Source organism: Falco biarmicus, chromosome 11 (assembly GCF_023638135.1).
Source record: "Falco biarmicus isolate bFalBia1 chromosome 11, bFalBia1.pri, whole genome shotgun sequence".
NCBI lineage: Eukaryota > Metazoa > Chordata > Aves > Falconiformes > Falconidae > Falco > Falco biarmicus.
The window spans coordinates 2,804,463-2,827,841 of record NC_079298.1 but is presented as its reverse complement, the minus strand read 5'-3'; the positions used below and the strand labels follow the sequence as shown (position 1 = coordinate 2,827,841).

Here is a 23,379-nt window from a genome sequence, read left to right as displayed (position 1 = left end):
GGTTCCGGTCCGGAATAACTCAGCACACATCAGCAGTCGTGCTCTGCTAGCTCTCAAAGGCATTAGAAAATGGGACACTGTAGAAGTGGAATGCGCATGGAGGGCAGGACTGAAATCTTACCTCTGGGGACAAATCTCCATTAGTGAAGCAGGGAGAAGCTTTCCTCCTTGACACTGAGATAAGTTACAGGATGAATTATCTGTCTTCTTTTCATAAACAAATGGAGATTTTTCAAGAAATAAAGTACCTTTGTCTCATGAAAGTAACATTTGCATTATTAAGTGTGGTTATTAAATTGAATAAAGCTTACCATTTTATCATCTCTTTTTTTTTTTCCCCCCAGCTTAATGGATTTCTTATGGCTTCTAGTGATCCATTCTATATGAACTTTTCAGATCTGTTCGTTCCCTTCTATACTTCAACAGAAATTAGGAATTACCACTATGAATTTACACTTATGTAAGCCTTAAAAAAGAAAAGAATCAGTCCACATAATTTTATTTAAAGGCTTCCACTGTGTTTATATTCAAATATTTTTCAATTCATCACTGAGATGCAGTGCACATATTGAATAAAGCTGTTATACTTGATCTATAAATAATGACAGAAATTGTTTTGCTCTAGTATTGATTAAAAACTGACATTCACATTTATGAAGCTGTTGGGTTTGCCTTCTCAGAGTTAATGCCTACTTTATAAAAATAAATAAGAGATGTAGCTAAAAGTGGTTTATCTACAGAATGTATCTGCTTAAGCAGGTGATTTGAACTCAAAAGTTTAGCTATGAACCAAACCCTAAAATTTTCACCATCTTTAAGACACTATTAAACAATTACCTATAACAATATTTTTTTCCCCTAGTCACAATATTCTCCTGTATGAGGATGGTCATGCAGTTGTTGCTGATTTTGGAGGTAAGGAGTTTTTATGGAACATTGATAAATTAACCTCAGATTCTCTAAAACTAAACACATCCTGGCTAAGAAAATGCTGAGGAGGTTGCTCTTCATTTTGTTATTATGAGAAGACACAAAAGGCTTTTCAGGTTGAGAGTACCCCTATTTTATGTCTCATCCTAGCTTAGCAGGTGCTGTGGAGTACCCCACTGTTTTTTTGAGAGGAAGCACAGATGGTATATATAAAGAAATTCTTTACCATGAGGGTGGCAAGGTGCTGGCCCAGGCTGCCCGGAGCAGCTGTGGGTGCCCCATCCCTGGCAGGGCTCAAGGCCAGGCTGGACGGGGCTTAGTGAAAGATGTCCCTGCCCGCAGCAGGGGGTTGGACTAGGTGGTCTTTGAAGATCCCTTCCAACCCAAACCATTCTTTGATTCTGTGATTCTGATAGCGAGATGGATGCATCTCAGTTTGAGTAAGTTCTAGCGGTAGGTTAGAGGAAGAAGCTGAGTGATAATGCCTGTAATAGATGTGCCCTCCTTTTCCATAGCAAGTGCTCAGGATCCAAGGATGGTGTTAATGTGCAAGTCTGCCTGCAGGCAGCCAAGCCCCATGGCAATAGGCCAGGTTTATTTCATTTTAGTTAAAAGAGCAGAATGTAGCTTGTTATTTCAGTTATGGACCTTAGTAACTTTGTGTTCAAAATTAGACTACGCTATACTTCTATGAATCTGTATTTCATGCATTTTCTTGGTGTTTATCAGTCAGGCTCCATGGGAACACATTTTTGATGGTGCCAGGTGGAGTTCAGGGAGCTGGGTTTGACCTGACTCCTCAGGAACTACTTGGCTTAAGACACAGCCATGGTCACTGCAGTATCACCACAGATGTGATCAGTAGAGATGCATGAACGCCAGCTTAATATAGGAGGAAGGTGGTGGCAGCATGACCATATCTGTAAGGGACCCAGGGCTGAAGACCTGCTAAAGCAGAAAGAGCACAAGGCTTGGACCCCATGGGAATAGCTATGTCTTGTCTGCGGCGTTCTTCATGATATTTGTATTCACGCAGATGCACACTTAAGTGTATTTTTCTGGTATGTCAAAGGCATTTCAGTCCTGCCTGGGGACTTACCTATGTATCACAAAATGTAGCATATACCACCCTCACTATATTCATGCAGAGACATTAGATAAAACTGACAGGCTTCTGTGGGACTGCATTTTAATACAGGGCTCAGTGACTGACTGTTGTAAATCTAGATACAGTTGTATGAACCAGTACAAATAACCATGAGGTCACGAATTCTGAGCTGGATCCTTGCTGCTGTAAACTGCTATTAATGTCAGTGGAGCTTTGTAGATCTATGCCAGTGCTGAATTTGACATGCAGGTTTCAGAAGCCTCGTTGTCTGTACACAGCCTTGTTGAAAAACAGCTATCACAGTTCTCCTGGACTCTAAAAACCTGAGAGTTATTTAAAGAAATAAAAAATATGACACTTTTTCCCTCAAGACTTTCATATAATAAAGTGGGTATCTATTGGCTTCACCGTAATTATTTTTTTTGTTCTGTGTGTTTCAGAATCTAGATTTTTGCAGTCCCTGGATGAAGACAATATGACAAAACAACCTGGGGTTTGTTTCTTGTTTTGTTCCACATAATTAATATGAACATACAGGCAAACGTAGTTTAGAGGAAATGACATCTGAAATATTTTTGTTGGAAAAGATGAACTGGTAAAGTATTTTATCTCTCAATATTTCTTTGTGGCTTGTTTTTTGTTGGGTTCTTTTTCCCCTTTAATCCTCTTTAATAGCAGAGACAAGTGAATATGTAATATCTGCAGCAGAAAATAATGCTTATAAGGTTGGTTTTGGAGCTCTATTTTCACCAAATCCTTAGTAAAATGTTGGGGTTTAATCCATCCTGCCCTACTCATGTACACATGTTGCTGGCAGGTGGTTCCTATTTCTAATAGGGAATTAGTTTTTTACACCAATTTTCTTTCAGAGTTCTTTTCTCCATTGCAAGTCTATGGCTTACAGCCAGCCAGCTTTACAAGACAGTATTGTTGTTTTCATAAGTTTTAGTCCAGATGCATTCTGTGCGTCACTCCATGGTCATGAAAGGTTGCATCATCATAATGATCAATTGTGGAGTAGCATGAGTGATGCTAAAACCAGCATTTGCAATCATCTTTTTAACAAATTGTAATATGCACTCCCTGTGTGAGGAGTGAATACTGCTGCTGCAGACCTGGGTCCTCCAGGGTCTGATAATGTCACACTGAGAAGGGCTGTCATGTAAAGAATGTAGATTAAGATACTGAGGTGCAAGGAATCTGCAAAAATACCCTGAACTCATCACTCCAGTGAGAGGCTGGTTCCTTGTGAAGCAGCCTCAGAACTGGGTTTCTGCAGAAAGCAGTGAGATCCCAAGAGAGGAGGCACCAACCCAATGAGTTGTCATCAGTTTTTCCATCTAGCCACTGGAGCAGTACTTAGTTGGTACCATATGGCATGCTTGGACCTTATGATTTGGTCTCCAGACTTTGAGGCTGGGTGTTCTCCTTTTTATTCTATCACTATGCTCATGTTTAAAGCCTGATCAGTCTGGCTTTATGGGGTTGAGGCAGCTACCATACTAATGCTGTTATGTATAATGCGCAGTAATATGGTACTTGGATTTTGCAAGCTAGGTGAAAATTTTTCCTGGCAAATTTGCCAGTTATTTTATGGAGCAATGGAGGCAAGGAACTAAGAAAAGAAGGGAAAACAAGCATACAAATACAGGAAAAAATGCATATATGAGGAAGAAAACATTGATAATGTATTATTGATGTTTCCTGATGCACAGAACCTACGCTGGATGGCCCCTGAGGTGTTCACCCAGTGTACAAGGTACACCATAAAAGCCGATGTTTTCAGCTATGCTTTGTGCCTCTGGGAGCTGTTAACAGGTGAAATTCCATTTGCTCACCTGAAACCAGGTAAGATGCTCAATGAATTAATATTTAAATTTCTCTGAACTAGAGAAGTAGCTACACGGTGTAATATTAACCAATAGTTTACTGGCTTGTTATTGCGTGCTAAGATTATGCATTCAGTGAAAAGCATAGAACTACCCCGCTATAATCGTATATATTACTTGTAATAAATCTACATAACTTACAATTCCTTGTACAGTTCTAGGGTTATGAACAACTCACTCTAACTGTAGGCCTTTTGTCTCATGTTTGTGCTGGGATTGTAAATCCATTCCTTGATAAATCTCCTCCTTGAGCCTATTCTTGTGTAGGTTAAGAAAGCACCTGAAAACAGTGGTACCTGATTTTTCTGACAGCAAATCAACCTTTCCAGGACACAGTTTTCACTCCCTGAGATTTTGGCACCTGGTTGTCTGCCAGCAGTTGTTAGAGGCCGAGAGTGCCGTGGGATGGGGAAGAGCCAGCGCAGGTCATGAGGGAGGTTTTGGACACCCATGCCACCAGACACCAGCTGCTGCAGCCCGCCGTCCCATGGTTGGGGTGGATCTGTGGCCATACTGGTGCTGCGCAGCCCTCTCCGCGCAGGAGGAGGCCTGTAGCGACCTTACTGAGACATTTCACTCCAACAACCAAAATAGGGGGATTTTTTGTTGTGTTTTAGCTGCGTTTGGGGTGCAGAGGGAACAGCTGCTGCAGGAAGGGATGCACAAAGCTTTTCAGGTGGATTTCAAATAGATTTTCTGATGTTTAGAGAAAGCATGGCCTATGGAAGCATTTTGACCTTGAAAAAGGTGAATTTCTCTTAGTTTGTACAAATGTTTATGCCCAAGCAGATTGTAAATATTGGTAACAATATATAGTCCTTTGGTGCTCATGCAGCTGTGTGTCTGCTTCTATCTGTAGGTCTAATTCTGTTTCTTAGGTAACGACCAATACGCTATTCTCCTGTTCAGTCGATTGCTTTAAAAATTGCTCAAATACTGAATGAAATTGGATGTATTTTTCTTATTAGGCCATTACTCTTAACTTTTGAAAGTCATTTTTGATACATGCAGAGTCTTACTTATTAATTCCTTCCTTGATCAGTTTTTTTTGTTTCTGTTCATTAAATATTCACTTTTCTGATATTTTGATATTATACCTCTATTAAATTCCTTCGGATGCCTTTGCGATGTTCAGAAGGTCAGCCTCTCGCATGCAGAAGGCAGCTGCCATGAATATCATTGGCAATTAGTGTGCCAGCTTTGCGTATGACCTTCTACACTGTATTAGCTGATTTTCATATCTCTTTATTTCTAACTGCTAAAGTGATGCAGAAGCCAAACATCTGACTCAGTTCCACTTCAGGCTCTAGAAATAATGTTTCAGTTCTGAATCACTTTTGTGTTTCTGTTCCTTTTCCATTGGTATTTTTTTCATGGCCATTTAACTGAAGGTCAAACCCTATGTTCTTGGGTGCAGTTCTAGTACACAGTCATCCATAGTGTCACAACCTTCTGTAAGGTTACCATTTCTAACATTAATCTCAGTTAATTTGGAATTAACTTTCTACTCTGTTCAAATTGTAGTCTGGTCTAGATAGGACTAGAAGACTCGAGAGGAGTTAAAGCTCACTGGGAACATCATAAGTGAAATAAAAGGCAAAAGACAAGGAATACTGTTTCTTGCCACAATTCTTTTTTTTTTCTTTTCTTTTCTTTTCCTTTTTTTTTTTTTTTTTTACTGGATTGCATCAACTGAATGATAAGGTCCTTTTATCCTGACTTCCATGGGCTTGCTGGCTTTTCATTTCTGTAGGTTTACAGAGAAGTATTTTCTGTCCCTTCTTTCTTTGCTGAGACACTCTGTCTAGGGAAGGGCTCTTTCCTTGTCCTTCACTGTAGTGATGAGTTCTTCCTCATCTCCAGGTCACCAACAGTTTGTTTGAATCCTGTTAGAAAACACATTTTCCAAAGACCATGTTGGTGCCCACAAACATGGGGAATGCAGTTTTCCAAAATGCTCAGTTTTGATCTGGGTCTGTTCTCCTTCAACTGAGCCCATCTAGTACCTAATTCTGGTCCTCTCAATGGCCTAAGTAAGTGTAATTTTCCCCTTTCCATGGATAAGGAAACTGAGACTTTTTACAGGGTCAGAAAGCAGGTGATTTTTCAGTCATGGTTTACAACTAGTTCCTCATCTCTGTGGTACTGTTCTGCTTGTGAAAGACACAGTTATGCATGAGAAAAGATACTGAATGTGCACATTTGAGTTAGATATATATATATATATATATTCTGCAAAATGCAGCTTTGAGGGTGTTTTATGTTTTATAGTCTATATAAAATTCCCACATTTAAGATACATGTTCAGGTAATGACTATTCAGTTAAATACAAATCCCATATTTTTTCTCAAAGTATGTATTTCAAGGTGAAGGATTTTCTTTGTGAAAAACATGGATGTTATCCGCAAAAACTAATTATGCATCACTTTTTTTCTGGCTTATAGTTACCTTTGTGTAGGCTTAGAGGTCCAGGAAGCCATTCTGGTGATGTTCATTGAAATAATTAGGTGTTGAAAGGAATATATGATTATAAAATTTGATTATAACAAAAACTAGATGTTACCCATTGAAATAAAAGTAGTTCCCCCGTTAAAAGCAGTTCCATGTTCTCTGCTGAATCTAGTACAGTATCCAATTACATAAGGGTATGCTTTATACTGAATAAGATATCCATTCTTCGGGTTTCTATTTGATGAATATGAATAAACATCTTTAGAGGTATTGAATCAATGTCACTGCTTAATTTATCAAATAGAACATCTACTAAAACAGGTGTGTTCCCCAATTAAATCACTTCATCATTAAGTCAAGCATAATGCTTGTCGAGGTGCACATCACGCAGTCTTGCAGAACCAAAGCCTGCAACATAACTTCTGGTTAGTAAGGAAACCTACTGAATGTGCTCAACAGTCACCTGTAAAACGGACACGGTGAAAAAAACATAAATAATGATGGTTCTGAGAAGTAACTGGAGAATGCAAAAGTGAGTATTTATTAAATATAGAGATTACTTCTTTGCTGAGGTTTTCACATTCTGGGAGTTTGCATATACTTCAAACATAGCAATGGGGCAACAGCTGATAGTCAATCGTGTCATTATCAGATCATTACATTGTTAGGGCCCAGGCTACGCTGCAAATGCCTTTCAGGTCTGTAGCCAGTCAGGAAACAGTCAGGATTCACATGCAGGCTGAGGCTGCATGAGCATAAATACATGTGCACAGAAGGCACAAGAGCTGTATTCCAACAACACTGCATCACCTCGGCAGGACTGTGCTTAGGTAAGCCAACAGAGAGTGGCTTTGCAAAGCAGCACATGTGGGCGATGTGTTTGATCTTTGTTGTTGCTGTTTTCCTTTGGGGATTTTGTGGCTGGGAAGCAGGCTCTTCTGCAGATGCGTTGACATTTGTTGCCCACTTCCTTGAGCGATAGTCGAGGTGATTGGGTCTGTCACCAAATTACAAACCCATGAATGGTTCCCAGGCTGATCCCATCCTGTTTTCCTGAGAGCCATGGCTCAGTTCTCTACTTGTGTGTTATGTGCCTTTTGTATATGTTTGCACAAGGCATGACTGCAAAGGCATCCCTCTGTGCTCTGGGCACAGTCTGCACATGGAAGTAAAGTTGGCAGTTACCTGGTGTACAGTCTTCCATTTAAAAGTTGTTTTGGAAGGCCCAGGTGGCAAGAGGACACCCTCTGATACCTGAACATCCTCTTCCTTGGCCCTTTTCCACAGACGGCATTAAATTCAGACCTGTAAAACTGTCTGCACATAAGCTTTGGGTAGTGTTTTGGGGGGGAACACAAAGATATAGGTGTCTGGAAATTGCAGGTGTGAAACTAGATTCAGAAACTGAACCACTGCCTCCTACATAGCAAAAAAAAAAAAATATGTAAAGATGGCACTTGCACAAGGAAATGGCATGTTACAATTATAAATATACATATGTCCAATACAGGAGGATGTTGATTAACGTTCTCAGTTGTTCCCCTGATCTATAAGCAAGAAATAGGTCTGAAATAGTATTTTCATAGGTAGGTGGTCATTGATTCCTCTCATAGTTTATAGCTGCTCTGACCCAGAAGAAAGGCAGGATCTGACCAACCAGTCAAACCGTAAAATACTCAGGCTATCACATAGTGATGCTTTCCAGTTGTACTAAGTTCAGAGTTTTGGGATGACCCAAACTTTTTTTTTTTCCTCATTTTTGTGAAGGATGTTTTCTTGTCATTTAATTCAGCCATTCTAAAGTACATTTTAACAGATATTTTTTACCTGAAGGAAAAACCTAATGATGGTGACAGGAGAGTCCGAATGACAGTGACACAAACAAACTTTGTAAAGTATTACAAAAGTACACAGAGGCACACAGTTTGCCTTTTCTTTTTCTAATCCTGACCCTGTTAAACTGATGGAATAAATCCTATTAACTTTGGTAAGGTGAGATCTTGCCAGTAGGTAATACGTCACTTACATTACCTTTGGCAGAAAAAAAATGGAGCATTTTTCATTGCTGTCTTAATCGGATTTGCATTTGCCCTCTTTTCATAGTGTCTGCTAGGCAAAAGAGGAATCCGGTAGTACCTGAGCCACGCCTTCAAAACCTTGTTAGGCTGGAATCAAAATTAGGCAAACTGTTTGCCCTTCCTGTCTACATATAGTTACAATATCACAGGATTTATCTGATATTAACGTTCTGAAACATCATTATGCAGACAAAACCTGCAATGAGGACAGACAATGGCTGACATTAACCTATTCTTACGAGGAGTGCTGTGATGAGAACGGGATATGGTTAAAACAATCAGACCATTCCTATTACAATCTCATGGTTGCAATTTTACAGTTCCCTGCATATCCCATATACTCTGATCACATCGTTTTAAAGTGTTGGGCAAAGGATTTTACTTAGGTTTTGATATTAGTTCAGAATACATCTGCTTTGACTTTAAAAAAATCTTACTGAAAGGAACGAGAGGGATTAACTCTCATTTGTATTTAGAGTCACTAAATGTGTACACCTAATTAGGAATACATTTTGGCAATTTTGTCTCAGTCAGTAGTGGCTTTTTATAGTAGTGGCATTTATAAAAAGGCACTCACTAGCTTTTTACTACAGAAACACTTAGAATTAATTTTTGTCTTAGACTGTAACAGAGCTAGCCTTGGGTTATTGTAAGAGATCTGAGTCTGTTACCAATTTATCTGCAACTGGAGTTTACCTGTCATGCTGTCTTAATAATGAAGATAACAAATTTTTTTAGAGTGAGTTGAAGGTTAACTCATTTTTTTTCCCCAAAGGCTTTTTTTTTTTTTTCGTAATAGCCTTTAAGCTAAATTAGTCGTCTCTACCCATGCTTAGTCTTAACAGCAGCGCGTTTCCGTTCAGGGTTATGGCCTGCCTTAGCAATCTTTACAGACAGCAAGGATTGAAAAGCATCTTTTCAGCTACGAGTCTTTAGGGGTTTGGTGGTTCAGCATTTCTGTGCCTGCTGGGGTGTATTTCAGTAGCAAATAGGCTGTGTTTTCCTGGGAACGTGTGTGATTGCTGGTGCTAACAGGTTTCTGTCGGGCTGTTCGCTTGCAGCGGCGGCGGCGGCAGACATGGCCTACCACCACATCCGCCCACCCATCGGGTACTCCATCCCCAAGCCCATCTCTGCCCTGCTGATGAGGGGCTGGAACGCCTGTCCCGAGGTGAGTGCCCCAGCCTCCTGCAGCTGCAAAGGCAGCAGGAAAATGGGTATTTCTGCTTTGGCCACCAACTTTCTGTCTGACTTCACACGGCTTTTCCAAAAGCCCTGGTTTCTGAGGCAGGTGTCACTGCAGGAAGCCCCAAGACAGATAACGGTGTATGCCAAAAAATGCAGAAGAGCTGGTGAATTGAGGAAGAAAGTAAATTAACATTTAGCTGTTCAACCGCGTGTTATTTATGTAACTTTGATTTTGACTGTTACTGAGTGAGTAGAAACTTACTGCTCAGACTTCTGTAGGTATTTTCTATGGATTATTGATTTTTTTTCTACAATGAAAAATAAAATCTGTACCATCACAAAGAGGAGCTAAGCATACACCCTGGAAGTGTATAAACCTCTGTGTACTTTTATACCATGTCCTGAGGCTATTCCCTGATACAGTAATAGGATAAAAGCACAGGAGGTGTGTAGAAGGCAGAATGACCTGAAGACAATCAGAAATGCTCTCACTGCTGTTTCTGGCACATTGCTGCAGTCCCTGTTCCTGGAACAGCTGGGGGTAGGACACAGTCGCATGGTTTGGGTTGGAAGGGGCCTTCAAGACCACCCAGTCCCACCCCCCCGCCCCGGGCAGGGGCACCTTCTAACAGCGCAGGCTGCTCCCAGCCCCATCCAGCCTGGCCTTGGTCAATCAGAAGTTATGAGAAATCCTGTTCCTGAGAGAAATAGGGATCAGTTTGGGGCCTCTTTCTTCTTCATGGCAGCTGTTCTCAGTTCATAATACCCAAATCTTCTCAGTGGTTTGTGGGTTTCTTTCCTAAGCTGCTTTAAGACAAACTCTGCTTACTGGTCTTGTGTATGTGCATTCCATGAAAAACCACTTACATATATTTACTCATCACAGTGGTTTTTTGCTTTTAAAGCAATATATGTTTTTCCTCTCAAACACAGAGTAGATAAGACCAATAAGGACACATTGCCTGGTCCAAGACACAAGTCCTCCTAACGTAATCTTTTAGTGATAAATTTTCAGACCCACAGACTTGGAAGTTAAGGAAATAGTTAATACTATTTTGGATCTGCTCAGAATTCCTCCTCTGTTAAAATTTAGTTTCCTAGCAGCAGCTCTAGCTAACAGCTTAGAGAGCATGCAGTGTCTGGTTATGGGATTGCCACCCAGCAATCTTAAAGGCAGCCTACCAGGCTGTGAGTGGAAGGGCCCCTGTCCTGGAGAGAGCCCAGCATCAGTCCTGCCACTAAGAAGGTGTACCTGAAAAGGTACCTGTGCTTTACGACGGGAGGAAGACCAGAAAACTGCGCAAGCAATATGAATTTAAGATAGAATTTAATAGATGCAGGTATAAAAAAAGATTTTGTACTTTCCATCAAGCAAACAGTAATAATCCAAGCACAGAAATGTTTTAAGTACTGCAGCTTGTACGTTACAGAGAGCAGATGTGGTTTTGAGAACTGTAAATATAAATCTTTACATTAAAGTAATTTAATACTATATGTTCCAGCTCATAAGCACCACAGGCTGCTCTGGTCAGCGAACTTTTCGTGGTTTATCTTCCTCTCACTTTTATTTCATGTTGTTCTGTTTGGCTCTGACACCACCAGATGTGATTACCAAAACTACTATTCAGTTGGGTAAAAATTCTTGAGCCGAAATACCTTTACTTTTTCAAATATTTTAATCAAAAACTATTTTATGGTTTTGGATTTGCTGAAATTTCCCACCACAATGATGCTAATAACTTCCAGAAAAACTTGAGCAGTTTGTCTGTAGAATTGAAGAAAGAAAATGAGCACTGTTGTGAAGGTTTTTTCCTCACTTTCTTTTACCTCCAAAGGTGATGCATTAGCATATTCCACAGATGGTGGGTACAATATAGCTTTTGCAGTGCAGTTTTCAGTTTCATTCATTTTGCAAAGAATTAAAGGCACCTCATTTTCTGCCTCAAAGCTACTGACTCCTGATCCTGGTAATAAAGCCTCTTCACGTTCTTCCAGTGGCATTTCAGCTTCTTTGAGTTCCTGGCTGTCTTGATAATGTTGATTGTTTTTAAGGTCTGGCAAATCCTAAGTTTTCTGTATGCACAGCACTGTTACTTTGAAGACTGGTATTACCACCCAATAATGCATTTCCATTTTCTGTAGGACTAAGGATGCTGGCTGTACTAGGTGGTGTAACTTGGCACTTTTTTTTATGGTGTTGGTATGTTTTGCTCTTCACATTATCCAAAATTTGTAGCACGTTTTCTGTTTTGGTATCTGAGATTATTTGTGTGTCTGAAAAATAATGTTTTCAACTTCAGCTCATTTTCATTAAGCGCCATTGTGTTTCCTCTTTTCTCTAGTTTTATTCAGTCACCTCCAGTGTTATCAGTCCTATTCAGGTTGTCTGCAATATCGATTTCTTCTTTGTACTTCTAGTAAACTGCCGGTTAACCAGAATACTCAACTATAAACATGGCAACTCTTAACAGTGTTCATTTGTGTTGTTGTACCGTTCTTTGCAGAAACCTGGGCCACAGCAGCTGAATTGCAGGATTCAGAACAGGCAGGCCTCCTGGTGAATGTTTTCATGTGCTTCCCAAATCCTTGACGTTTCTAATACAGTTACATTTTTGCTTTGGATTTTGCGTTACTGCATTTGGCTGAAGTATTGTGCTGTATTTTTAAAAAACTAGTCCTATTCTCTACCCAGTTCAATGCTAGGATTTTTTTTCTTCTGAGTTCTTTACCACTCCCGTCTCGTTAGTGAGACCTGAAGAAGAAAATGCATTTCTTTCCTGTTTTTTAAATATCTGTGCACGTGTAATCCTGTGGCTTCCCTCACATCATCTTCATTTCCCTCTGTGGGAAATAAATTCTGCAATTCAGAGTTGAAAATAGGAGAGAGACTTCTTACTGTCTCAGGGGATGAAGACAGAGGTAAGGTTTTTGTTTTCTTTAGGACTTCTGCCTTTGGACCCTTCATCCTTCTTGTGTCAGAGAGACTGTGGGGAGGATGTTTAACATCCACTACCAAGACACTGCAAACTTGACAATTTTCTAACATCTAACACGATTTGTTACAATAACTGCACTTCCTGTGGTTTTGCTCCCAGGTGATAGCTGCTTATCACAACATGCAGAGCAACACTTTTGGGGTAAATCTTTTTCTTAATGGGTATTAGTGTGCTTACTCGTGATTGCACAAGATCTGCTTTATTTTTATTTCTCTTGATTTTTATTTCTGCTTTCATCAGTCGTATATTCAAAACCACTGACAGATTTCTCATGTTTTCATTCATCAATTCCTTGTGCTGGTGACTGATTTTTTTTCCTATTCCAGCTGTTCACTACAGGCCAGTCCACCTGGTTGGATTCTAATCCTGGATGCAAATTAAATTTTGTAGTCAACAAGTCATGGCCCCTTATTTTCATTTTACTTTTCCATTTGGCTTCATCTTCTGTCACCCAGTGTTGACTTCCAGGAAGATCCTGAGTGGAGACTGTTTACTTTTCCCATTTGTTATTTCTGAACTTCTGTGTCTCCCAGTTTCACAAGTAACCATTTTGGGTTTGATGCCAATGTTTTGGGATCGCTTTTCCTGTGATCTTGTCTCACAGGAGCCAGTTGCCCATCCCCTTTGCTAGCTTAGGTACATAAAAGCTGCTGTTTCTTGGCATTCGTTATTATTGTTATACCAATTAAATAACTGTTTATTTATAAGCTGTGATGCTTATATAAGTAGTGCAAAAAAGCCTCTCTAGTTGCAGCGTAGCATCAACAACTTCACATTTTAACCCAGGAAGGATAAGATGCTATCACTTTAGGGCACTATGGAGACAACACTCTCATGTTACAGCCGCATTGTATAATGTCCAATAAAACTGGTTTGAATTTTAAAACCTTTCCTGCAATACAGAGACACCAACATCACCAGGAGCCAGGACTGGGGGTGAGGTGGGTACAGGAGTGCAGCGTTTTAATCCCATTGCTGCCCAGTGCATAGAGGACTGTGTAAGGATGCGTCATGATTCTGCTGACTCATAATGGCTCTCATTATGACCATGAAAGTCTTAGATGTTCTCAGGCCATCCTGGACAAAGGTACTGCATAGGGAAACCTGTGAAGATTCAAGGTCATGAGAAAGTTTTGGCTAAAACTATGTGCTTTTTTTAGTTTATTTATATCAAATAATGAAGTTTGATCCATGAGGTGGCCTGAATAGAGGACAGATAAACAATGTCAGAGCAGGTACTGTTCTGTCTTCCGTATAGTTCCTTTGGCATCTGTATTTGGGAGGGTTGGGTTGGGGGTTTTTTTCTCTGTAACTTTTTCCTACTTGCAGCGGCCCGCAGTGGTGGGGTGATAGATTGGACCAACCTGGTATGGTCTTCAGAAAGAAAGGAAATGACATAAAGGGCAACATTTTCAGAAAGTTCTGTGCCTCACCATGAAAAAAAAGATTGGGGAGTATAATCTGATTGAAGGGACTTGGACTCATAAGCACTTAATTATTAATAGCTTGGACTCATTAAGTTTGTAAAAAAACCTCTAGTCTGCAGCTGGATGGAGCTGGGCATTTACATACATTTTTTTAAAAATCTCATTGTAAATATTAAGGATGTGTTTGATGAGATACTGCTGCGTAAGTGCTTTTGGAAGTGCAGCTGTCATGGCAAATGAGTGGCCACTTGAGACTCAGACAGGGCGTAGGGCTGGGTGGGTTTCCCCTCTGCTGATGCAGCCTCAGGAGGGAGGGATGCCCTGTCCTCCTCCTCTGACCTGCGCGCAGACTGGAGTGCTGAGAGGAAGGAGCTGGTGGTGGTGCCAGGGAGGTTGTGGCTGTGGGCTGGATGCTCTTGTGCTGCTCTGTGAAACCAGAATGGGTAATCTGGGGGTGCTGAATAGTAACAGTCAGCTTTATATGGCACTCAGAAAAAATGTGCAATGCAGTGAAAAGGCTGCAAGAACAGTCTGTCTATTGCTCTTTTTTTTTCTTTTTTTTTTTTTAACATGGTAGAAAGATACAAACTTTTAAGGATGGTTGAACATTGGTATCACTTTCTTGAGAAGGGCACTTTCAGGGGAGGGATTTGCTCAGAGAACGCAGACCCTGTCTGGGGAGAAGGAGAGAAGAACTAAAGAGAAATACAGGAAGAGGGATATGGAATGGAAGAAAGCCTTGCCTCAGAGATGGTGATGCAAACTAAATTATTTTCTCTAGCAGAAATTGTTTTCACTTATGTAAAAACTTGATTTTTATACTGCTTTCAAATTCAAAGTAATGTAGTTCAGTGAGTTATCTGGGTTCCTTTCAAAAACACACTAAAAATCTTTTTTTTCAGCATCTCTTTGGCAGAAGTTCCTGATCTACTCCATCATCCCAGTTACAAAACCAGGGCATATTTCTTGCTTTTGTTCTCAAGAAGGTAGAGGATCCCCTTCATGATCCCTTCCACAAAGAGTATTGCAGAATGCTGTGATAGTACTGTATTTTTCTAAAGATAACCCCACTAGTGTGAAAGTTATTCAAATGCTCTTGTCCTCAATGGCATGCTGTTACTTGGGAGTACAGTGCATGTGTGAGTAACTTGAGTGAGTGTGAGGGGGTTTTTAAAGATAACTTTGCTGATTAAAAATATCAATCAGCTTTCTGAAGGGTACAGTAGGAAAATCTTGAGTTTTGTACTGTTTCTCTGCTTTTGAGTCACACCAAATATACTGCTTTCCTGTCTCTACCTGATGTTAGTCCAATATTATCCTCTATGGATTCTACTTTTAACCTGACTGCAAGGTTGGGAAACCACGACAATCTCCTACTTGGGCCTGGTCATCACTGCTTTGGTTTTTCTATAGCCACATGTGAGCATACAGGAGATATAACATATCCTTGAATTTTGCTTATAGCTACTGATTTACTCAGATATGTCCTCATTAAATGCATGACAATAGAAAATCAAACTTTCCTTCTGGATTTTGATTTCATTCTGCTTCTCACCTTACAGCCCTTCTGTTCTGTTCTAGAAGAAAATATACCTTTATCAATCTTTGAAAGGTCATGCAGTGCTGTAGTCTGTAAATCTTCCTTTTGGCCCAGACTGCTTGGCTTAGTATCAGCTCCACAGAAATCCTCTTTCAGGGTTCTGGTTCATCATTCACAGACACGTTTCTGTAAAGCTCTTAAAAGCACAACTCCATCAACACACGCTTGAGGCATGAGAATGAGCCACTCTGTGTGATGTGTCCCTCTGAATGCTCCTCAGCAACATCTGTTGGCACGTGGACATTTCATTTCCCCTTAGCATTGCATGAGGCCCATTTTCCCATGAAAAGTGGCACGTTTCTTGGTCAGACCCAGCAACAGACATGACTATTATCTCATTTTCCTGAGCTAAGCAGCAGTAACAGGGTCCCACAGTGAGGTAACTTCTTGGCTCATGTTCACACTGGGATGCATCTGGACTTTTCTGGTGTGTGTTCATTTGCTCTACCTTGTTTCAGTTTCTAGGTAAAGAAGGCCAAGACAAGAAAAACTCCTGTTACAAATAAAAGACAAAATTGCATACATAAGCATATTGTTAGGAAACTATAAATCTGAAAATACTGTGATAGTTTCCAGCCACTGCACACCACAAGAAAACTGAGAGAGAATAGTAAGGTCAGTAAAAGTCTTCTGCCATATCACCTCACAGGTAGCACAATGCACGCATCTCATCTTGCAATACTGGGTGAGACTTGGCAGAGCAGCCTGTTGGATGCAGAGCAGTGGCAGCTTTGCAGGCATGTTCTGCAGCAGAGCAAAGGTCCCATTAGTCCTGACAGTTAATCACCCAATGGTGACCCCACAGACTTTCTCCAGATGATGACGCATTCAGGGGTCAGATTGCATGAGCAGCAATAATAAATGAAAAGCCATGATTAACCCAAGTGATAGGGAAAGATAAAAGCAGCTAAGAAAACAACCATTAGGCTCCAGGATGGGTTGTCATGTTTTGGTTTGCTTCCCAGCAGTCTTTGTCCAAGCATGGACTATGCCTAACCTTTCTGCATCTGCTCACATGAGATTTCAGCCTTAGGTGATTTGACTGCAGGCAGTGGTATGGCTGCAGGCGAAATTTTAAGCCATAAGAAAGAGAGTATGTTCAAGGATGGCTTTTGGCAGCTGTACAGAATTGAGGGTCAGCACACAGGAACAAGTGTTCCCACACTTCAGCAGGAGAGGGAAATGTAGGTGATAGGTGTGAAGTGTTATGTGGGATTTGAGAAAAGAAAACAGTAGCCACCTCAAGAAGCTAAAAGATGTGACAGTGACAACTATGCACACTGCCTGGGGTGTCACATTCAAAACCAGCACTGAATATTCACTGGTGTCTCAGGTGACTCATGTGCTGACCAGGCAGTTGCACTGAACCCCAGGCAGGGAAACCACTTGTGTCAGGAGTCCAGCCCTTTTTCTTCATCCTGTGGAGTCTTTCCGTGTTGTGGAACTGCTCCTTTTTTTTTGCCTGGGGCACAGAACATCCGTGAAACACCTCTGACTTTTTGTAAGTGTCCCCTAAGGGATGCTTAAGGCATTAGTTTTTTACAGAAGCAGCTGTAAAAGAGAAACAGGAACATGATTTACAAGTTGTAGAAATGTTCTGGCTTTTGATTTCTGTTTCCTATCATAGCTTTAAGCCTAAAAAGATCATATTTGTGATCTTTGGAGCTGGCAAACCATGTTTTTCAATTGTTCCAATGCAAAAAGAGTGGTTCTTTTGGATTATTGGGGGGGGGGGGGGGGGGAGATAATTTACTCTTTGGTTTTTTTAACTTCTGAAATCCCAGGAACATGTATGTTCCTTTGATTAATATTGCTTTATTCAAGGAGTACTCGTACTATGTTGACAGTTCTCTAAATAACCAGTGGCAAACACATTTTGTGTACTAAAACTGAACAAATACAGTCAGCTGCAAATCTTTCCCAATGGCCTGGGGACAGCTGTACTTCGCAGAAGTCACAGTCTGGTGCCCTCTGGTTCTGTGTCTGCTGGGACAGAGGAGGGGTCACTTACAGGACTCCTTTCCATACAGGGCCATTCCAGCTGTGGCCTGGAGAATGTCAATGCATGAGCATGTGGAGAGTCTCTTGGACAACCACATGTCAAAGCATTAACAGCTCCAGAGGTTACACCAGCTCCCCCAAAACCTACTGGTAACTGTGATTGTGTATCCTGGGATGAGACCAGGAATAAATACATGGCAAGACTCCAAGCAACCATTAAGAGCAGTCCTGTGGAGAGAATGCAGTGTGGGCAGGTGGGAAGGGTTGGCAGTCACAAAGTTCACACATGCTGCTTTGCCAGCCTCAGATGGCAAAAATGCTGTTCCCCACGGTCCCTGAGGGAGCAGGGCAGGAATTAATGCTGTAGATCCCCCTCGTGCTGAGCTGCAGCCTCTGTCAGTGCCCAGTTCTGTCAGTCTGTCCAGCTGCATCGCCCTGCATAATCTGCATCTTGCCTGGGTAGAATTGCAGGGACCCAGCCCTCCTCCAGCCTCTTTCTTCATCGAGGCACTCGACCATTTATCAGACACATCGTGTAATTCCCCTGTGCGTCTATTAGATTTTAAATTGGGTTTTTTTGCTATACCGTGACATGACATACTTGTTTGAAAAACTGAAAGCCATCTGTTCTATTTCGAAGTGATTACATTGCTTATTATTGTTATCACTGCTGGTTTTTTGGGATGCGTTTTTTTCGTTGCTCAGGGAAGTGAGGAAGCAGCAACACTGAGAGCCAGGCAGCATACAAGCCAATGCTGTATGCATTTCACACTCGTGGCTCGCTGGGAATGGCTCATTCTCATCAGCTACATCACTGCTAATCCTAAAATGGGCCTCTCCTATTCCAGCTAAACTCTTCATGGGTCTTCCTATTATTTCAGTTTTCCCTCTACATGACAAGGAATTTAATTTTCAGATGCTTAAAATAGTAAACACAATGAATATTTTTTTTCCCCAGCTGATACCCTGGGAATTTTCATGTGGGACTCTGATTAAAGACAAATTGCAGATATATGTTACAATTAATAAACTCTTCTTTAGGATAGAAAGTAACTGTACTGTGAGTTTCCAGACTGTGTGCTGCATCTGCTGTAACTACTGTCTTCTGGACGCCAGCAATGTCCGCAGGACAGGAGTCTGATTTAACAAGGAGTTATTGCAGTAAGGTTGCTGCTGTTGCACCTTGCTCACATGCTGTAATTGTGACTGGTTTTAACGGTTGGAGAAATCCATCTGATTATACCAACTAAGTCAATAGCAACAGCATTAAAGAAATAAAATACAGAAGTGATCCCTTCTGAGATTATAAAGTGGTGATTAAAGAAAGACTGTTTCACATTGTTTTTTGCAGTCTGTCGCTATTTCTGCACTAAAGGGAATGTGAACTAACTAAAGTCAGTTAGTTGCAAGACAGCAACTAGCACCATAATCCTGAGACTGGTAGCCTTTAGGACCATGGTAGGATTTAATGGTGCTTGAGACCATCCATTGTAGAGGGACAGCAGTGACCCTCCCTTAACTAATCTTTGTATCTCTGTGCTTATATTGAGGGTCTTCCAAAAGCAGGGTTGAGAACCAGCACTTTTCTGATGCTGTGTGCCAGCAGTATCTCCTGACTGGATGGATTATACACAGATTTGTGTATTTGCACATGAAAACGCAGATAGTGGGGCGTGTGGGCACCTGTGCTGGCTGAGATGAGTCAGGGCTGTCTTACTGACAGCATTACTGTTCTGGCATTTGTAGAGCTTAAGAATGATGGGTTTGTTCATAATTTCTGGGCTTTGACATTGTTCCTTGGTGATGGAAAATAGAAAGGAGCCAGATGACTGTCATCTCTGTGAAGCATTCCTCTTGGAGGACTATGGAGATGGCTAGGTTCTTTATGTGCTTTTGTGTGCCAGGCAAGGGACCCTGTGTGCTCTATAATGCCATCTTTGCATATGCCACCATGGCAATTGCACGGATGTTCTTGTACGTGACTCTAAACTGCCTGAAAAGTCAGAAATATATGCCAGAGACTGGAATTTCAGACTGCTTAATAAATGTTCCACAAAGTGGGTTAGCTGCTTTAGGTGACACCTGGCAGGGACAGGCTTTGGGTTTGGACGCTTTGCTTGGTTGTTGGTTTTCTGGCGCTATTCTGGCATTCAGGGTCTTCGTTGAACAATGTGGAAGTTTCATTTCTGATGAATGGCAGCAGATTTTGAAATCTGTGTGATTTTCCGGTGTTATAGGGGCTTGCTTCGAGTCCTGGATTTGTGCCCTAGAGTCCCTTTTCTAGTTAGCCTAGCTTAGAAAGATGGGTTTTCATGAGCCTAAACCTGTCCTTGTCCTGGATACTTGAGAGCTTTCTTACCTGGTTTAGTGAAATAAAGGACATGCTCTACCAGGACAGGGAAAGAGGTAGTAGGTTTGTGAGATTTTGGGCAGCTGATAGACTGCAGTAAGCTTTGCCCCCTTACTGTATTCCTTACTGGTTATCTACATAACATATTGGGGTGAGAATTGCAGATAAAACATACTTGCAGTGCAGGGTGTAGCTAATTTATTTCATTGTTAATTCACTTACTGTTATTAGTGTTTCCTGGATCCTTGAATACACTCGTCTTTGCATTTTATGGTCTAATGTTAAGGCGAGGGAGGGAGGTGAGGTTTGGTTTGTTTTCTATGTAACTCCAAAGTAGCAACTAGTAGTAACTGGCATGTAACTCACATTCTACTTAAATTTATTAATAAGATGTTGTATTAAATTGTTGATTTAAGCAAGTGCTACGTAATGCATATAGTCACTGCATCTTGTTAGCATTTCCACAGCTTATATAGCCCCAATAAAAATAAACCATCTTTTCAGAATCCTAATGCACTTTGCTACTCACTCCAATATCACTTAATCTTGCTAATGTGTTAGAGCTGCGTGATAGAATTGTAAGGCAACCAATAGCTCAATCAGCCAGTGGGTGGCTTGAACATTGTGCAAGATGTGGGCAAACCTTATTAAAATAGGCCTTATTAAAGGTGTTTTGCTACCATTCTCAGTAACAAAGGTTTAAGTTACTTCTAAGGGCCTTGGAATAGCTTCGGGAGGCCACTGGTCAGAGAAAAACAAAGCGTATTATCACCCTCTCAACAGCGTTTGCAAGGTTTACTATGCTGTCAAAAGCCTATCCTAACAGAGTCCGTACAAATCTACAGTGCTGCCGTAAATTCACTGCAGAGATGAACAAGAAGTTCTTTCAAAGTGTCTCAATTAGCTAGCTAGTATGTATAACAAACCCCGACAGTCCTATCTCCTCAGCATACCACTCGAGCAGGGACTAAATGCTGTTAGTGAAACACCACAACAAGCAGAATGAGCAAAATATCCAAAAGATAAAAAGCATCACCACATCAATAACCATTTTACAGCATCTTACTGTAGATCTGTAAAGACATTTAATTAAAAGAGAGGTTATATTTCAGGGGAAAATGGTAAATTTGGGGGCTCAGTGACTGTTCATAGGTCAGAATTCTCCAAGAGGTTTGCTCAGTTAAAAAAAAAGCAAAAAAAAAAAAAAAAAAAAAAAGGGCAGAACATGGAGTCTATCTGTATGGATTTTGCTAGGCATCTATGAAATGCCTCCAAATTGGAAAATGTATCCTTTTGTTTGCCTTTGATTTTGTTCAAGGTTCATCCCAACTAAAAACTAGTTCCCATGTGTCATGTCAGCGTTACTATTTATCAGGTACTCGAACATCTGTTTTCCAGAAACTTTTTGACAGTAGTTGTTTCCAAAGGCAAACTAATGATTAGAAAATTAGACAGTGTCTCTTAAGCAGCATTTTTCATTCACTGCTTTGATTTGTAAGCTTTAATTAGAGTCAACGTATTTGCCACAGTACCTGGGGCTTTGTTCCATAAAGGAAATAAACATTGTTTTGATTTTATTAAGTACAAATTTGATGTTACAGTCAGTTCTTCTGTGGTCTCCAACGAGCTCCAATCAAGTTCCATTGAAAGTGACAGAGCTTATTACAGGCAATAAATGCAGTATTTCTTGAGCACGTTGTAGGCTAGAGCTCAGAAATACTCTACTGTGGTCATATACTGCTTTATAACAGAATCTTTTATAAAAGGAACCACTGGAATCACCTCATAATCAAGCACCTGTCTAGTCATCGGTTGGCATCTCCCTTCTTCCCACCAGCCTTCATCCAGCTGAAGAAGAGCCAGCTCTAAGGACTCCCTGTCCCTGTGAAGGACGTGGTGTTCAGAGGGCGGGTTTTGCCATGGTAGTTTGCCCCAGCACTTTCCTAGATGTAAGTTACTGATGGCAGTGCTCACTGGAGCCTGAGATTCTTGTGGGAACAGTGTCTTTCCAGAGGGTTTAATCAAGTGGAGTATCTCGGTGTGATGGTTGGATTCATGTGGCAGAATGATGGAATTTGTCAGAAGCGCAGAAGTCTTTAAGGCTGCTGAGGAAGGAGGCACCCATGGGACTGTCAGATGTCAGTGGAGAAATCCTGCCTCTCTGCCACGGCTTGTCACCATCACAGAAAGGCTGGTGGAAGGCATCGGGAGAAGTGGGCAGAGGTCTGCACCCCGCGCAGCCCAGCCCGCCGCAGCTCCTCTTTGCCAGCAGCCCCCTGCAGCTGGCCTGCAGGGACAGCGGGGGAGCGACCCTGCTGCCCCGGGGCTGGTGCCTGCAGGCAGGAGGAGGACGTGGACTGTCTCGCTGCCTTAAGCCACTACCACGAGGGGCATGGAGCAGCCAGGGCACTGCCACGGACACCAGTAACTGCCCTTTCCTCCCTCCCTTTCCTGTGTAACTGCAGACAAGGGCAAGTCTATGGAACCTAGAATGGACTAGTCACTTTCTTTCTTACCCTTTTGAGAAAAAGAAGCATTTAACACCCATTTTGTTACTATACTTCCCCACAAAGGGCTAAAACCTGAAGCCTTACTTGTGCATATCATCCCTCTGCTGTTGCATAAATTATAGATGTGAGGGCTGCAGGACTTTGTCCAAGAGCTCTTAAATTATGCCTGCCTCTCACAGGCAGTTTTGGTGAGGAAGATGTGGTGATGGGAATAAAGAGCTTGTTTAACTGTTACTCAGTTGAGGTATTCCCAGTCCTCCTCTGTCAGATACCGCTGTCTGCAATGCTTTAGCTAAGCCTGAACTTCCCTGGGAACGACTGCGCTGTTAGACAGGGACAGGGTATTGATCAGCAATAACAAGGAGGAGGTGTATTTGTCATTGCCCTCAGTTGCCTGATCCTGTCCCTGGCATGGCCTCTGCAAACTCTTGTGCCGCATAAAACATGCAGAGAAGGAGATGCGTGTCTGCGAATGGGGCCGGTGGGTGGTGGGCAGCGGCCATGGGGACAGTGCATGGGGTGACCCAAGTGCGCCAGCCAGGGAAGGAAGAGGGTAGCTCTAAGTGCAGTATTGGTCAGGAGCTTGCCCAGTGCTCTTCGCAGCAGTTGCTGTTTTCAAAGTCTTGTTTATGGGCAGAGGAAGCATACCAGATATATAAGCAGAGCCAAGAATTTATTGTTAGTATTTTTGTAATCTTATGATCTAGTCATTATTAGCTCAAATCCAGTTGTTACAGGAAAAGAGACGAATGATGCAGTTAAAGTTGTTATACACACCACCTCTTAGTTTTGTAGCTTAGTACTGAACTCCTAGTTCCCATCAGATTCCCAAGCAGACTGGAAGCAATGC

At 41.5% G+C, this 23,379-nt stretch overlaps 1 protein-coding gene across 1 annotated transcript in view; it reads left to right on the top strand.

Moving 5' to 3' along the window:
- The window catches only part of TNNI3K (TNNI3 interacting kinase), a 93,627-nt gene that overhangs the window by 55,678 nt on the left and 14,570 nt on the right, over nt 1-23,379 (top strand). Inside the window, exons 18-21 of the mRNA XM_056355238.1 lie at nt 863-915; nt 2,479-2,531; nt 3,754-3,886; nt 9,519-9,628. Coding sequence (XP_056211213.1) covers nt 863-915; nt 2,479-2,531; nt 3,754-3,886; nt 9,519-9,628 — 349 coding nt within the window. The remainder of the gene's footprint in view (nt 1-862; nt 916-2,478; nt 2,532-3,753; nt 3,887-9,518; nt 9,629-23,379) is intronic.